At 40.6% G+C, this 13,482-nt stretch overlaps 1 protein-coding gene across 3 annotated transcripts in view; it reads left to right on the forward strand.

Moving 5' to 3' along the window:
• The window catches only part of si:dkeyp-23e4.3 (rho GTPase-activating protein 7), a 106,634-nt gene that overhangs the window by 87,454 nt on the left and 5,698 nt on the right, over nucleotides 1-13,482 (forward strand). For 2 of the 3 annotated variants that reach the window (XM_035666287.1, XM_035666289.1), the window contains 8 exons: nucleotides 1,182-1,358; nucleotides 4,258-4,417; nucleotides 4,714-4,912; nucleotides 5,359-5,572; nucleotides 9,581-9,695; nucleotides 9,806-10,042; nucleotides 11,338-11,567; nucleotides 12,756-12,929. In XM_035666287.1, the coding sequence (XP_035522180.1) occupies nucleotides 1,182-1,358; nucleotides 4,258-4,417; nucleotides 4,714-4,912; nucleotides 5,359-5,572; nucleotides 9,581-9,695; nucleotides 9,806-10,042; nucleotides 11,338-11,567; nucleotides 12,756-12,929 (1,506 nt within the window). The remainder of the gene's footprint in view (nucleotides 1-1,181; nucleotides 1,359-4,257; nucleotides 4,418-4,713; nucleotides 4,913-5,358; nucleotides 5,573-9,580; nucleotides 9,696-9,805; nucleotides 10,043-11,337; nucleotides 11,568-12,755; nucleotides 12,930-13,482) is intronic. The other variant, XM_035666288.1, reaches the window with a different exon arrangement.

Raw genomic sequence — 13,482 nt, forward strand, 5'->3', positions numbered from 1 at the left:
TACTGTACACACATGTATTGTGTCTCTGAACTTGCTTTAACAACACTGGCATCATGGCTCTAATGACAGGATGCTGTTGGTCCAGCACTTTTATATAGACCTTTTTCACAGCAGACCTTTTTTCACAGCAGCCATACCAAAAAGGTATCTTGTATAAATGACAATAAATTAATAAAATACTTTGTTAATCCACTGACTCTTCATCCAGACCTACCAGCAGGTGGTCCCATTATCCGTAGTGCACTGAGATTAATGCAAACATAGCGTGCTAACACACTCCTGTAGGCAAGTTACAATGACATTAGCCTAGTAGCAGTCTTACAAGTTTAACGTTACACTAAAACATGTTAACACCCACTAGTTAAATGACATGTTTACATGCTAACTCATAGTTCAAGCATTTCATTATATGTTAAGAACAATATGTTTTTTAACCTACAGGCATTCAAAGCTGACAGTGAAGAAATGAGCAAAACAAGCATTAGTATCCAACAGTAACATGCAGATTAACATGCTATCGGTTAACATGTTGAGGCATACTAAATTTAGTCGTGTTTGTAACTGATATGTATGTTAATGTTAGCTTTTGGACCAGTTGCTGTAAGCAAAGTTGACTGAGTTGAATCTGACAAGATTACAGTTTACAGTCTGACCGTGTAGAGCTCATATTATCTAAAATGGCCAATAAAACCCAATAAACCCTTTGGATTTAGAGAATTATATGACTTTGAAGTCACTCTCAGGACTACCAATTTTTTTAGACCACTATCTTTCCTTTACATGTTTTTCCTTTCAACAATTGTGTGTTCTGGTGTTTAAAGAGCCCTACAGCCTCACGTAGCCACTGGGCTACTTTATTCTCTTTTATGCATATGGATCTGCTTTATTACAGTATCTAAATAGATCATAACATAGCTACATACAGTCTGGCTTTTAGTCTGGTTGTTCTGTTTCACCAAATACAACGGCTCTGCTGTCAGAGCTGATGAGATCATTTTAATTTTAATAACCTAATATTTTCTGTAATAAAAACAATTTCACCAAGAATATGTTTGCCAGCTCTGGGAGATAATTGGTCTCTATTTTTCTTGTTAAAATCTGGCGCTATATGTGTGTTTGTGCATGTTTGTTTCTCTCTGTGTGTGTGTGTACTTAATCTGTTCTCACTGCTGTGTTTCCAGCAGAGTGAGTCAGCAGCTGCACTGGTCCAGTGAGCAGAGCCTGCCCTCCCTGCCCACCAGTCCTGGAGTGGAGAGCCAGTCTGTCTCCCAGTTCCTCCTGCTGCAGAAACTCTCTCTACTCAAACTCACCGCTCTGATGGACAAATATTCCCCGTCCAGCAAGCAGGGCTGGAACTGGTAAGAAGTGAGAGGTTTGGTGAAGATTTTGGGTGATTTCACGCTTTAAAATAAATGTGAGGGTTCAGCAGAGGTTGAGGGCAAAACTCTGCAAAAACAACTGTAATCCTAGATAGTTGCTCCTGCACAGCTGCATGGAGAAACTTCTTCAAGGAAATGACTTTGGAAAGGAGGGCAGGTGGGCGGGTGGAGGGTAAATATTTCAAGCAGCCTATTTAGAAAATTCATTCATAATTCATGGCTCAGGTGCAACGTTGCCTCGGCTTAAAAAAACAGCAACAGCATGCTTCAAGAGGAATAAACTCCTTTCCCCAAAAAAACCCAGGAAGAACTGCGGGTGCCTTACCTCGTGTCTAGATTCCTGGGAAATAAGAGGGAAGTTCCTTTCAGTTCACTGGTTAACTGCTGGGGCACTGGGGGTTATTTTGGGCTACTTTCCCTTGCTTCAGAGGGTCACACTGTGTTTATGCCTTCTTCTCTGTGTCAATTTACATTTCTTTCTCACTCAGTCACTCAATGTGCAGAAGGTGGTCGAGGTCAATGTGAAAAAACAAACGAGATCCCAGCAATGAAAAACATTTGTTTGGAATTCAGGTCCCAGTCCCGTTTACTTTCTGTTGGACTCGGAGACAAGTGTGTCATGTAAAAATTATGTTTATTTGAAAAGCTGTAGGAGGCCTGTGCAGCTTGTTCTGATATCTCGTTTTCCTGAATTTGTGCAATGGAGGTAGCAAGAGCAAAATTAGCGCGACACATAGAGCCGTAGCCACATTTCTGGGAAATAAGCCACGTTGAAATTTAAGGAAGAACAAGATGTTGGACGCAGTGTGTTGGAATAGAGTTTGCAGACTGCAGCTCGCTCTTGTTTAAAGCGTTGGACTTTTTATTGACATACATGGATTTAATGAGATCAGTGTTTTGCCTCCTACACTATGTTTTTGGAATAAGCCCTCATGCAAAATTGAAACAAATTCATTTTCAAGAATAATAAAACATTCAGATATTCTGCTTGTTTACTCGGATGTGTTCTGAGTAAACACATGACCTGCTTGTTTTAGGCTTTGGTAGAAAACCAATTTGATTTTTGCCAAGGTTGTTATGCTCAATGAGATAAGGCTGAATGTGGAAACTGAGCATTGAACGGAAAACCCTCCATAAATTATTCTTCACAGATATTCGTCTTTAATTCTCAGGATCAAACATGTATTCAGGGGGGGTTCAGTAAAAACTGTGGCAGCTTTGTGGCAGCAGGGTAAAAAGCATCAGCAAGGCTTCCTGTAGTTCAGGTGTGCATTGTTTTAGCATTTCAAACTGCTCAATTTTACTGAGTTTAAACTTTAATAAACCACATGAAAGTGAGGGAAAATGAACAGAAATCCTGTCAGATCTGACCTGAAAGGGAAAAAGGAAGAAAACCCCAAGTTAACATTAGTTGAACAAAGCAGAAGTTTTAAATGAGCACAAACTCTGAAGTGCAAATTACTAAATTGTGTTCTTACACAAATTATGTGAACATCATGTTCCTTCGCCTTCAACTGGATTATGTGATACTAAAAATACAATTTAGACATCGCCCTCTTTTATTTATCCCACACAATATGGTAAATAAGCTAATCGACTGCTGGCTGTAGCTTTATATTTAATATACAAACATGAGAGTCAATCTTACTCTTTACCAGAAGGCATATAAGTGTACAAGCTTTAGGAGAGGCTTGGTTAACACAGATTTGTGATATCGTTATATTGGTGTGTTGTTGGCTATTAGCTATACAGGTGTAACCTGTCCGGTAGAGGGTTGTGCAACAATTATATCAAAAGACAGACTAAAACTAAAACTGAACAGTAACCAGTAATCTGTAAGTCAGACACATTCACACACAGTGAGGAATAAGCGTATGCTCTGTCACTGCAGTAGCATTAGGCCAAATGCTCTCACAAAGAAAGAAGAAAAATCTCTTTAGGCTTCAACAATTAGCTCAAGTCTTGTCATCTTAATGATTTAATCACTGATGCCAAAACGAGCTCTATATGATTAAAAATACAGCAATTAACTGCTGATTGGGGTGGCTGATACTCTGAGGCGCTTTCCTCAAAATAGCCAGTTTCTTTCTGAGAGCCACTGTTAGAGAAAAAATGGAAAGAGAGCTGAAAAGCATTTAGAGTGCATGTGTGATACCATTTTCTCTGTGTGACTGTACTTCGGTGAAAGCTACTGGGCTGTGTTTTTATAACTTTTAGGATGATGAGCCAAGAGGAGGTTTTATTATTTTTGATTGTTGGAGTGCTTTGGACCTCTCTATTACAGGACTGCAGTTTTATCCAGAGTGCACTCCGCCCCACGGTTTTTAGAGTAAAAGCTAAAAAGCATTGCAGCTTTCTATGCAGTTTTCAAATAAATAAAAAATAATAATAAAAAACAGCTGAGTTTTTGGGTCCCCTGCATCTGGATCAACAGTGTTCAATAGAAGAGAAAAGAAAAAATATCAGTCACTGGTTGCTGATATCAGTTAAGAAACAGGAACAAACTTCAACAGAGTCCTTCCAAAAGACCAATCGCTTTGATCAACGTCCATGGTTTCTCCATGCCTGCATGTTTTTTCTGCAGAGCTGATTTGAATGGCACACACATTTTAGCGATCACTGGGGACTTATGTAATCAAGAAATGTTTATTTGGCTCTTCCTTCAAAAGGAAACACATCCAACAGCCAAGCCAAGTTGAGCATTTCTTTTTTTACACTTGACTGGTTGAGATTAGAAATTCCCACGACAGTTGCAAAACAATTTTTGAGCATACATTAATTTCCAAAACTTTTCCCTCAGCACTGGTCCATGCTGTTTGATTGCTTGCTCAAAATCAGAAGACTGTAGCATCTAATGGACATCTCTGTCATCATGCAGGACTGTTCCTAAACTGCTGAGGAAGACAAAGGAGACTGAGATGAAAGGCCGGCGGGTCTTTGGGGTTCCTCTGCTCCTCAGTGTCCAGCAGACAGGAGAGCCACTTCCTCCCAGCATCCTCAGAGCGCTGGTCTACCTGAGGACTGAGTGTTTGGACCAGGTAATGGAACAAAAGACCACAAGACGCCTATGCCGATTTTAGAAACACTAAGAGGAGCTGGTGACGTGATCAAGTAAAACCTTCAGAGATCTGATGAAATCATTTTGAGGCAGTGATCAGTGGCCTTTTTGTTTCTGAAAAAGTTAGAGAATACGAAGACCATTTTTATAATAATAATAATTAAAAGAAATTTCATTGCAGAGTGCTTTTTGTGATATTTTTTACTTTTTATACAACCAGAGCAAATAAGTAAGGGAAAATAACAGAAAGTTTTTATTTCATCTGTTTTCTCTCAGGTGGGTCTTTTCAGGAAGTCGGGGGTGAAGTCTCGTATCCAGTACCTCCGTGAGCTGGTGGAGTCTGACCCAGACGGCGTCCCGTATGACAGTCAGTCTGCTTTCGACGTGGCCGACATGGTGAAGCAGTACTTCAGAGACCTGCCTGAACCCATCTTCACTAGCAAACTCTGCGAGTCATTCCTCCACATTTACCAATGTGAGCGCTTACTACTGTTATCATTGAGAAGATTTCTACTCCAATTGTGATTGCTCACTTTGTAAAATAAGCAGGAAAGTTTGATCAAGACTTCCACAGAAAAACAAAAATGAGATCGATGAACCAGCTGTTTTCTCTGCTTGTTTTTTGCAACAGTCAGAATGAATGAATTATAGTTATGCTGGAACTTAAACTGTTTCTGGACCACACGAGTGGTTTAACCCATTTTAGCTACTAATAATGCTAGCCATTCTCCAAAACATTAGTCTTTCGACTAATTTCGGTCATTTAATTTCAATACACCCTAAAGATAAACTTAGAGAGATTTTAATCTGGCAGTAAAAAGACTACCCATAACATTAATTTGGCTTTATTTTCTTCAAAAGAAAATAAAAAGTTTCAAGTTCAGAAACATGTAAACTAACCGGTCAACTTTCTGCTTGCAGATTTCCCCAAGGATCAGCAGCTGGTTGCAGCTCAGGCGGCCATCTTGCTGCTTCCTGACGAGAACAGGGAGGCGCTGAGAACGCTGCTGTTCTTCCTGCAGGACGTGGTGGCCTGCGTGGACGAGAACCAAATGACTCCAACCAACATTGCGGTTTGTCTGGCGCCATCTCTTTTCCACCTCAACACCCTGAAGAGAGACACCAACGCAGCTAGGTGAGTGGAGACCACAGACACTGTCAAGCTGTTTCTATTTTATTCTGTTAACCATCTTGGAAAAACTGAGGTCAGGTCTTTTTCAAGTGAATGGAAATGTTTTTGGCACACGTAAAAGATTGAAGTGGATGGAGGGTATGTGGTGTCTGACCCACATTGTCACAGTTATGTAAGTCTTAACAGCGCTTACATAAGACCTCTGCTGTTAGGTGTGGAGTCCATTCTGTGTGTCTTGCTTTAATTTGATTTTGGTATTGTTGGCCTATAATAAAAGAACAGCAACAATAACAGTTCACATATTCCTCTGAGACTTAGCTCATTAATCGCAAATAGTTTTTATAATATTTCATCTGGAGTTAATTTTCTGACGATGTAGTTCGTCAGTGCTGTGATTTCCATCAGTTCCTAGATGTTTGAGTGTCCTCGAACACATTACTAAGGATGGTTTTGAGAATTGCCACCTGCTGACAAATAAAACTGACCCAGTTCTTACTGTTTCAGTTCTGTTAATGAGCATAAACAAGTTTCAGATCTCTACATACTTGTGTTTATTAGCAGGGATGTGCATCTCCATTATTGAGGCCAACAATCCAACACATTAAAAATATATGAAGCAACTGCTAATGCGATATGATTCAAATATGATTCACCCCTACTATGATGCAGTGCAATTCAACACGATTTAATGCAACACAATGTGATTTAACACGATACAATATCAGGCAAAAGAATATGACGCTGTGCAGTTCAATATGGTGCTGATAGTTTGATTTTATTTATTTTTATTTTCTTAAGCAGCTTGGAAAAGAGGAGGGGAGGACTGGTCATAAATTATTGGTCACACTTGTAAAAAATCAGTCTGATTTTACCAATGCATCCCGACTGCATCCCAAAGAAAGCTAAAAAAAAAAGACTAAACTCTGTTACAACCACGGTCTACTTAGTTTTGGCTTCAGGCTGTGACTTCATCATGGTTCACTTTTAAATCTAAGCCTCTGATTTAGCTTCACATCCCGACTTCAACTTCGGTTAATGTGTGCATGTGTGTCTGATGTGTGTGTGTGTGTTAACTGGTAACCACGGCAGCCTGACATTTAGATGCCGTAGAAACATGTTTTTCTTCCTCCTTTTATTGCCTCAGTAGACGTCATGTTTTTCAAAGTTCTCCATTCTCACAGATGACATCACCTCTGGCTTAGATCCAGCTGTTACAGTCACTTACACACACACATGCACACACATTCTCTTAGTAATGAAAAGCTGTCATCACAGTTTACACAGAGACCACATTACATAACCACCACCAATTTCCATCTGGCCTCAACTTCACTCCCTGATATGAAAAATCTTTTCTATCTGCTCTTCAGCTGAGAATCCAGCTCGGCAGGAAGTTATAAAAGGGAGGGAAAAGAGAGAGAGGGGTGAAAGAGGGACAGAGGGATAGGGAAGATAAAGAGAGTGGACAGAGTGGAACTGTCGAGAATGATAATGGCCGTGCAGTTTGATTTGAATTATTAGGATGTGAACTTAATTATTAGGAGACACCCAGTCCCATCACTGTCCGCAGACCATTTATCTGAGCTCAGAGTTTGCACTGCAGTGAATTCACATCTTAACATCGATGGAAGCAAACATACAAATATACCTGTAGTCATGGGACAATATGAACATAATTGTGATTCACTATATTACCCTGATAATCATCAAAGCTTGAAATGGCACTAAAACATGCTGGAATCACAGAGAGGACACCTCGTCTACCTGCGGTTCTTTAGTCACCTATGTTTTGTATTTCCGCCCATCTGGTTTAACTTTTTATGTTGGGGATACAATGTGCAAGAAGAGCCTCCAGCCATAGTGACAGGCTTTGGATTTTGGAATGACTTAAAAGAATGTGGGTTCCCTCTTGTCCCCTTATTAAAAAAGATGTAGGAAATCAGTCTAGGGCTGTATGTTCGTGAGTTAGACAGCCTATTCAAGTCAAGCTGTGAGGCTGTGAGGATATTTGCAATTATCCTGATAATGAAAATGTATTGCAATGAGACATTAATTAAATTAATGACAAGGCTGATGATATTCTATATGTATTTTCTCCATCAACAAACCCAATGAAAAGACCAAACCTAACAATGTGTTGAGTCTCTTCCTGACTTCCTCTCTGTGGCTCTTAGCTTGGTTCTTACTGAAGACTTAAATCTTCTCATCTCTCTCCCCTGATATCTCCATCATCCTTTCCTCATGTCTCCTCCTCCTCCTTGTTTTCTCTTTATATCTTTCTCTTTATATCGTTTCTCTTATCTCTGTTTATCTTATAATCATTTTTTTCCCACTCCTCCTCTTCCTGTACTTTCCTCCCTTCCTTTCATTTCCACCTCTTCCTTTTTCCACATTGGCTCTTTTCCTCCCTTCAGGCTGATGGGACAGTAGATGGAAATGACATAACGACACAATCAGCACTTTGTGCCTCCCTGGTCCTGGAAGCCAAAGTCCCGGCCTGTCAGAAATCATGTCACACTTTGTGATGGGAACAATAACTCGGAAAATTGACTGCCGCTCGCAGCTGTTCTCCCACGGATCTATGAAATCTCAACTCTTTTTCCTCATATTTCTGCTTTGACAGAACTCACCATCCTACTGAGATGTATACTTTTTAATGGTCTAACCACCCGCCCAGCGGTTCGGCTTGTGTTGAGTGTTGGTGTAATTTCCCAGTTTTGCAGCACTGAAAAGAAAGTGCGCTGTTTGATGTGACAAAGCGCTCTTGCTTCTAACTTTTTCTTAGTCATCAGAAACTAAAACAACTTCATGGCAAATAAAATCAAGTAAAACAACTTGCCGTGAATCTGCCAGTTTCCAGTAAATCTCAGCGATGCAACATGAAAGTTTTCCAAAATAACCTGAATCTGTCAGTTGTAGTAATTGCAGCTGATTCCTGTCTGCTGCCTGTAAAACCTGCCTCAGCTGACTGGCACAAACGCTACCTGCATCATGAAGCTGCTGTCGCTGCTGAGACGGACACATGTCACGTTTCACACCCCCTTTCTGTAAAAAACTAAATTATAGGGTAGCAGCTGTGCATCCTCCGCATCCGTCTCACTGAACCCGTCTGTAGGTGGTTCTTTAGAGCACATCAAATATAAACTGCAAGGTTGGTGGTTTGATCCCTGAACTCCTTTTATCTGCACCAAGTCTGCTTGAGCAAGACACTGAAGCTCAAATGGCTACCCATGTGATAACACTTTAACATTTAGAAGCAATGTATAAAGACACAAGTACATTCCCTTTAGTACTGTACTTACTTGCCCTTTACTTGAGTCTTTTCTTTTTATGCTACTTTATACTTCTGCTCCACTACAATTATCTGACAGCTTCAAGGACTTTTCAGATTAAAATTCCTCATAAAAACATACATTTATAAGAGACATTTTCCCTCTAAAGTTCTCACATGATTTCATTTTAATAACTGTTTCAGGCCCAAAGAGGTCAATTTATCTAACATTTCACAAAAAAACAAAGACTAAAGAAAAGTTTTTAAAGAAAGAATCCAAATGTGTGTCAGTTTGTTTTTCTTCTTTCCTCTCCGAGTAATCATCTCACAGCTACTCAGATTTATCTGGGGACTCTTTGGAGGGGCCCGACCCCTAGGTTACCACTAGACTTAGACGAAACTAGCTAACTCTATAAAACCGACCGAATCTGACCCGGTGGGAGCGTTACGAATAACTACATAGAAATAGCCAATCTTCTCACTGATGATCTTGTTTGTTTATGTGGGTCATATAGAGTCATCGTTATTAAATTGAGACTGTTTTCTAACCAGTTAAAACCACTTTGCGGTACATATAAGTAAGATTTTAAATGCCAGACTTGTATTTTTACAATGTGGTATTGATACTTGTACTTAAGTAATGGATCTCAATACTTCTTCCACCACTAGATTTCAGTATGTTTGCTGCCTTTAACTGAAGACAATAAAACCTTGACCTTGTTCCTGTGTTGTTGCTGCAGGTCGAGTCACAGGAAGTACAGCCTGGGCCGCCCAGACCAGAGGGACCTGAGCGAAAACCTGGCTGCCACCCAGGGCTTGGCCAACATGATCACCGAGGCTCAGAGACTCTTCCAGGTACAAAAACTGTCAGCCTGTAACCAAACAGCAGACTGAGTTGTTTTATTAATGTATGAAAAACATTTTTAAAGCCAAAGCTGAAAATACTAATAAAATCCTCTCTTTAGCTTCCAGAGTTCTGGCCCGGTCAGTGTTTAAGTGCTGCAGGCCCCCCTGAGGACTCTGTCTCTGAGGAGGGAGGAGGCCCAGTGTCCCCTAGTCAGAGCGGAGGTGAGGAGGAGCAGGAGGAGAGACGGATCAAGCTGCAGCTGAGCACCCAGCAACTGCTAAAAGAGGCCAGGGAGAAGAGCCGAGGTTGGGAGGGTCACCCGGCTCCAGAGCACGTGGAGCTGATGTTCAAGAAGGTAAAGAGAGGGAGGAGGAACGGAGTTAGACTTACTGGGAAGATGTTTCAGTTCTACATACTAATTGATTTTTGAGTGTCCTGTTAATAATCACTATTGCATTTTAATGCACAAAGGACGTGAGGGTGCTACTCACAGCCACAAAAAACGTGGAATCAGGTTGTTAGAAAGCTCCAGGAAGATCTCAGAAAGAAAAAGTTTAAAATCTTTAAAAGTTTAATAGCAATTTTCCAAAGTTTGACGTACATCTTGAATAATTTCCTTTTAATTTAAAAGTAATTTTAATATTGATTTCAAATATACTGTTACGACCGTGACTAAGGAAAACAATAAAGAGGAGGCAAACAACACCTATGATTTGCAAAACAAAGTTTATTGCAAAATCAACCAAACAAAAACAAAGTGGTGGCTGGTAACTGCAAAAATCTATGAAAATTTCCATTTAGGTAAACACTGTATATTGTTGTACTAATATGAAGAATGGAACTGGAGGAAGGGATTAACAGTGAATTAATTTTGAAGGAAGAGTGAATCAATTATTGGGGGGAAATAATTAAATACAGCAACAAGAAAGGGACAAAAGGAGACTGAAACGTGAAAGGAAAATTGGATTAAGTAAAGATTTTCATAAAACACATTTCTAAAAAACAGAATATGACCAATTATGCAGCAATAATAACATTTAAAAAAAACTAAAGAAGTCAAATAATGAGGGGAGAGAGAACTGAGTCATGTCTATCTCATTTTTATTAATAATTTTAATGTTTTTTCAGGCATTTTAGATGCAAATGGCTGTAAACATAATGTGTATTTATGTTTGTTAAACAGCCTTAACTGAAAAGTGAAAGTCTTAATTAAAAAGTAACAGATGTACTAAAAGTCCCCAGCTGGAGCCATCTTAACATCAAAAAGCCAAATGTACACTGGAAATGTTACTGGTGGACTCCTGAGTCCTTCTCTCCATACTGGCTCTGAAGTGACCTTTTCCTCCATACGTACAAATGTTATGAGCTAAAATGAGGCTCCAAAGGGTAGCGTTAGGTGTATGGTCCAAGCAACAAACCTTCAAACATGGCTGTATCTCTACATCACAGCTTAGAAATGCTCCCTCACAGTACTTCTCAGATGGTTTGGTGCTATGATTTTCTGTTCAGGCTAGTTTTCCTTGTGTTAGAAAAGAGAACAATAATAGCCTGGCTTACTGAGAGGGCAGCATGGCATTTGAAGGGTCAGACAGCTGTGTATTTTAGCATCTTGCTGGCTTCATTGAGTTGTAATTCTCCACTTGTCTGCAGATGGACGACGGCTGCCCACTGTGGATGTGGCGCGGCTCCGTGGAGGTGGAGGAGCCCCAGAAGGAGCTGCTCCACCGGCTGCTGAGGGAGCAGAAGCTTTGGGAAGGAAGCCTACGCCATGCTGCCATCATTCAGACCTTGTCCAAGGACACAGAAGTCTACCGCTACCTCCTCCAGGGCCAGGGCCAGGGCCTGGGCTCCCGGCCCCCACAGGAGCACCTGCTGCTCAGGTAATGAGGCAAGGCAAGCCCCAGGCTTCACGGGCCTCTGGGTCTTAACCTGCTGAGCTCCACAGAGCGGGGAGGACGGAGGAGTCACAGCTAAAAATACTTGTTTGTCAGTTTTACTTAAAGTTGAAGACAGCAGGGTTTTTTTTTGTATGTGTATGAGTTTGAATGGGGTTAATGAAATTTTAATCCAGCCCCGAAGTCAAATGAGAGATGACAGTATCTGTGTTTGCAGCTGGATCACTTCACACTGTGCACCTCTGTCATATCTTCTCTCTTTACGGCACCATACATGAACTTTGAGTTACCCGAGAGTAAGACATAGACAAAATGTAACACTTGCAAATCACAAATAAATGTTCTTATTGTTATTAAATCTCTGAAAAAAATACAAAAGCCACCAAGCACAAGTAAGTTAGCACGTCTTTCTTAATACTTTGACTTCCTGTCTGTGGCTCTCAGCACATTACCACCTCAAATATGTAGTTTAATTTTTAAAAAGGCTCAGTCATTTCCTTAAATATCAGGTCAATGTCACATACATGGAGAAAATAGTGCACAGACATTTTTTGGGGGATGATATGGGATGTGATTTTAATAGTCTTGCCAGGACAATGGAGCTCAATGGCACAGGGGACTGAGATATATCAGGCTTGTTTATGATTATCACCTTATTACTTATCCTTTAAAACACCTTTAACTTATAATTCATCCCACGGATCTTTGTTGCGTGTCATCTCCTATTTTATTTTCCTGTAAAACTTTTTTTTTAAAGTGCTTTGGGGGCGCTCGGTTAGCTCAGTGGGTAGAGCTGGCAACTCATGTACCAAGGCTGAGTCCTTGCTGCAGCGGCTCTCATCCCCTCTCTCTCTGCCTCACTTTCCTGTCTACCTTTAGCTGTCTCTATCAATTTAAAGCAATAAAAAGTGCCCAAAAAAATACTTTAAGTGCTTTGGAAACAGAAACGTACGATTGGTATTTTTACGAAACAGTGCAGGTAGCAGTTCTTATCTGTCTTTGTGTGTTTGTGTGTTTGTGCGTGTGTGTCAATCAAATGCTTGCAGGGCCATTTTCATTTAACGCAACAGAGTTGGAGCTGCAGACAGTAATTAGCTAAAATACAGGCTGGCTAGTCATTTTCTGTCACATTTTGATTCTCCTTCCTGATTATCTCTTCTCTCTCCTTCTCAGGACCTGGCAGGCAGACCCATCCCTGGGCCCTCTGTACCTGTCCTCTGTATCCACTGAGCACCCTGAGGTGCTGCTCGAGGGGGTTAGGGCCCAGGTCCACTCCTGCCTCTACCTACTGGAGCCCACCGGAGCCAGGAAGACCCGACTGACTCACCTCTGTCGAACAGATACCAGGTAAGGAAGGAAGGAAAAGTAGAAGAAAGAGTGAAACTTTGCTCATTTTAAAATTGAGTGTGAGAGTATGATGGCTAAAGGTGAGGGAGGGGGGGAGACAAGGTAAAAGACTCACCCACTCATATTGAATAACTGCCAGGATGCTGGGAAGGTAGAGTTATTTAATTATCAGGGAGGAAAGAGGATAAGCTGGATGAGGCTGCAGTAGATGTTGCAGTATGTCTGAAGGATAACTGCAGCATAGAGACAGTCAGCAGATATTTGTGTTGTGTTTTCTGCTCTTGGTCGACAATGAAGACTGACAGAAAATATTACAAAAAAGAACTGTTTTCTCTCTGACTCTTGCTGGTGTTGGATCATGAAAATAGTTTCATTCTTTCATTCAGTCTGTATTTTGAGATGTCTGAAAGTCCTCTGCTGCCACCCCAGTAAAATTGAGCTGAATGGAATCTTGTTTCTGCTTTTAAATGCGTTGAATTTTAAAAAACATAACTTCTAGAGACCTCGTGCAACAACCAGTCACACAGACAGATAATGTCTTGATCTGAATGAA

This window comes from Morone saxatilis, unplaced genomic scaffold (genome assembly GCF_004916995.1).
Source record: "Morone saxatilis isolate NCDOM2014 unplaced genomic scaffold, NCSU_SB_2.0 Contig20, whole genome shotgun sequence".
In the NCBI taxonomy this organism is placed as follows: domain Eukaryota; kingdom Metazoa; phylum Chordata; class Actinopteri; family Moronidae; genus Morone; species Morone saxatilis.